The sequence below is a fragment of the Frankliniella occidentalis genome, unplaced genomic scaffold (genome assembly GCF_000697945.3).
Source record: "Frankliniella occidentalis isolate FOCC.00 unplaced genomic scaffold, Focc_3.1 Scaffold183, whole genome shotgun sequence".
In the NCBI taxonomy this organism is placed as follows: domain Eukaryota; kingdom Metazoa; phylum Arthropoda; class Insecta; order Thysanoptera; family Thripidae; genus Frankliniella; species Frankliniella occidentalis.
This window is the reverse complement of record NW_026267309.1, coordinates 199716-203371: the sequence shown is the minus strand read 5'-3', so window position 1 is coordinate 203371 and position 3656 is coordinate 199716. Positions and strand designations below refer to the sequence as shown.

At 45.1% G+C, this 3656-nt stretch overlaps 1 protein-coding gene across 1 annotated transcript; it reads right to left on the bottom strand.

Moving 5' to 3' along the window:
* Positions 1-1150: 1150 nt before the first annotated feature.
* On the bottom strand, positions 1151-3029 carry LOC127750394 (uncharacterized). Its single transcript, XM_052271999.1, has 5 exons — positions 2988-3029; positions 2747-2908; positions 2366-2637; positions 2213-2280; positions 1151-1918 (listed from the first exon to the last, which is right to left on the bottom strand). The coding sequence occupies exons 1-5, from the start codon at positions 3027-3029 to the stop codon at positions 1587-1589; spliced, it is 876 nt and encodes a 291-aa protein (XP_052127959.1). The 3' UTR covers positions 1151-1586.
* Positions 3030-3656: the final 627 nt, after the last annotated feature.

Genomic DNA, 3656 nt, shown 5'->3' with positions numbered 1-3656 from the left:
GGCGTAGAACCCGCCCCCCTGATACACTACCGCAGACAGCGGGTAGGTCTGGTCGGCTGTCCAAAGTGCAGGCCATGGGAACTGTGCCATTCCCTCCACCCTCGCGTTTTCGAAGCACATTTCGAGCTCGACTGAACAGGTCACCGTCGGGTCCTTCCCATCGATCAGCGAACTCGAGCTGCTCCTCGGCGAAGATCCCCCTGCAGAAGGTGGGCTCGAAGGCTGCCGCTGGCCACCGCAGAACCGGGCAGTTAATGGCGAAGTGCCTCGCTCGCAGCAGACTACGCAAGCACTCCACGCACACAACATGCTGCTCTTCGCCCGGGTCGAGTCGGCAGCCAGTTCTGCCAGTGATATGGAATGCCCTCGTGGGCAGCACCTCTTCCATGCAGCCACCCGAATTGCACTTCACCAGAGCATTCCCCTTCTTGCACACCAGAGCCCTCTGGTCGGAAAAGAGTTGCTGGGTATGTCCCACGCTCGTCCCGATGAAGTCCCGGAGTATGGAGTGAGGCAGAAAGTTTTTCACCGAGGGGTTACTGATTTTCAGTGTCCTCATCAGGCCTTGGACTACGTTCTTAGGGACTCCAGGGTGCACAGTTTCCGCTTCGCCTTTCCACCTCAAGTTCAGACTTTCTTTAATCTTCAGATGACTGAGCACAGACTTGGGAAGCTCGAGCGCTAGGTACTGAAGGTTTTCACTCAAACGACTCACATCAGGTTTCCAATGCTTGTCAACCAGCCTTGCAAGCGACTTCAGCAGGCTAATCTTGATCCATTTGCACTCGAAGCCCAAGGAGCACTTTTCGAGGTTAGGTTCTCCAACGGCTTTGTCAAACTCCTTTGCGGCCACTTCGGCGGACTTAGCGGTAGCAGCAGCTTTGGCAGCAGCCTTGACGGACTTATCCTTGAACTCGTCCTTGTTCTCGGGCAGGGCTTCCGCAAAAGCTTTGGCAGCGTCCTCGGCGGCAGCGGCCGCAACATGTATTTATATTTTACGGAAACACACTAACATTCTCAATGAAAGAGATTGACTAAGGGTACACACAATTTTAAAACAACATAAACTTCACACTAGACATACGTAATAAAATATGAAATTAAACAGCATAAATTTTCAAACAACTTGCTGAAGCGATACACAGTACAAAAATCAACTACAGATGCAGTACGTTAATAACCAGATCAATTACACGAATAAAACAATAACATTAAAAATGGATCCATTGTAGAAAATTGAATGTGGCATTGATATGTTTCTCAAAGAAAATGCCACAATGTATTCAATGCAAACCACTCCAGTTCCACTGAAGACAGTGCCAAAACTAATGTTGGCACCTTAACTTTCCTTTACTGAGTGAGTGGAAAGCCCAGAGTGGATGGAAGCACCTCCCACTCCTCAGCCATCAGGAAAGCAAGGTGCAAACACCAGATTTGACAAAGTTTTTAGAGGAGTTGCTGCGTCTTACATTGAATGAAATGTGCAAAGAAAAATAATATATCCAAAATAAATTGGCTTAATTTCTTTGACATCATAGTCAAGGCCACAGCCTAATCCTAGTATTGTCCCCCTTGCACACATTTCTTTAACTTGTATTTTCCAATACTGCACAAGCTATGACAGAGCTTAACAAATGTATTATTAGCAGCATAGAAAAATATAATACAAATAACTTATTCTCTTCCTGGTCCTTAACACGGATGCCCAGGCCTTGCTTAGCACCTGCCATAACAACATGAGATACTCTATGAAGGTACTGAGCAAGAGTTATCTGTCTTTCACGCAACATGCGTACAGCTCGTTCTACAGTGCTGTCATTGAACGCTGTTTTCCATTTTCTACCACCTGTGACTGGCTGCAGCCTCTGAAGAGCAGTTCTATCACACATTGCGATGTGTTCCAGTTGTTTGAATCCACCTTTAAGAGAACAGATTTGTGAATGAAGCAGACTGTAGACCATAAAGTACTACATATGAAGGTTTATTTTAATAGATGAATAACATGCACTAGAAAATCTAAACAAATGAAAGAAATAATAGAAGCTACTTAGAAGTATGAATTTTGAATTAGAATTTATAGAAAGACAAGTCACAAACGGAAAGTCTGTTGATTGAAAATAAAGATACTGAAATACGTAAAGCAAAAGTTCTGATGTGCATGTTTCTCAAATACTTGATTCTACCATCTATTACACAATAATCATTACCAGACCTATAAGATGCCAGCAATTGGGTCTATTTTGAGGGAGCATGGTAGCAATGGCTCTATTGTCTGACTCGCTGCAATCATGAAAGACACAATGTGTTCTGAACATGCACTTATCTTCAATCAATTCAATTTCTAAGAGCATAAAAGAGCTAGTACCTGCAATTGTTCGTGCGTGATGGGGCATTGAAAACGCACAGCTCATCTCTTCTCGGAAGCCAATACCGTTCGAAATGTTCAAATATTGGCCACATTTGAACGTGCCAATACCCATTGGTTTCAACCTCATTCCAAATCTCTAGCACACCGGCCCACATAAGGTTTTTAGGCAGCATTGGAACTGCACACAAAGCTGCAATTGTGGACAGGACAAATTCATTCTCCTTGGCCAGAGGTGCCAATCCCTCATCCTTTGCTGTTGAACCAAAGGCCTGAATCAAAAGAGAAATTATCAGACAGTCAAGTACCTTCACAAAATAATATTTAGTACTTACAAATACTCACCACAGAAAAGTGCCAAAGGCAGCCTGAGATTCTTGCCTGTGGGAATTCCAATCGCCATGCTGAAATTTCTGCCACTTCAAAATCACAGTGGACAATCATGGGAGCTAGGTTTGGACACAGGGCTTTCAAATGTGCTAAAACAGCTCTATACGCAGGAATCGTCCTAGACGACATAAGCACCCTCACCAAACAAATAATCTGTAATACAAAGCAAATAAAAACCTAACACAGCTGTAACCACTGTACTCCGTAGATTATTACACTGAAAGAAACTCACATTATCTACAAATTTGGTAACAATATTCCAAATCTGTGCCATTTCAGCGCGCGCGTAGGGCTGGCTGCACCGTTACGCAGCCGAGGCTTGCGGTGCTGCCTACCACACGGCTGACGTAGCGGCACAGGAGGCCATTCCGTCCCTTACGTAGTCGAGGACAGTGGGGCTGCCTACTTCACTGCGGCCGCACCGCTGCTGGAGGGTGTGCCGTCACCTTGCGCCCCCGGGGATTGCGCTGCTAACCATAAGTCCAGGTGTGGCTTCACAAAGGAACATAAGTCTACCAGTAGGATTCGACAAAGGAACATAAGTCTACCAGTAGGATTCGACAAAGGATCATAAGTCTAGGTGTAGCTTCACAAAGGAACATAAGTCCACCAACAAGATTTGGCAGAGGAACAAAAGTCCAGGTGAAGCTTCGCAAAAGGACTGCCTTTAGACTTTTTAAACTACATTTGTAAAGACTTACTAATAGTGAGTGTATAGAGACTTGACCAGACATTCAATGAATGATGAATCACCACTGCTGACTAAGGCAAATGCATTTAAGAGGCCCGTGCACGGAATGACTAGTGCTGTGGAGCACTCCCAGTATGTTGTGCCGGGTCCAGCATGTTGTCTAGGTTAAGCAGTCCACTCGAAGACAACACGTTTTGAAGTTCATCTCGT

Coding starts and splice junctions, on each gene's coding strand:
- LOC127750394 (XM_052271999.1), bottom strand. CDS start 3,029: ATGGCACAGATTTGGAATATTGTTACCAAATTTGTAGATAAT. Junction 2,638..2,746: donor GGCGATTGGAATTCCCACAG/GCAAGAATCTCA, acceptor CTTTTGATTCAG/GCCTTTGGTTCAACAGCAAA. Junction 1,919..2,212: donor CAATTGCTGGCATCTTATAG/GTCTGGTAATGA, acceptor GTTCTCTTAAAG/GTGGATTCAAACAACTGGAA.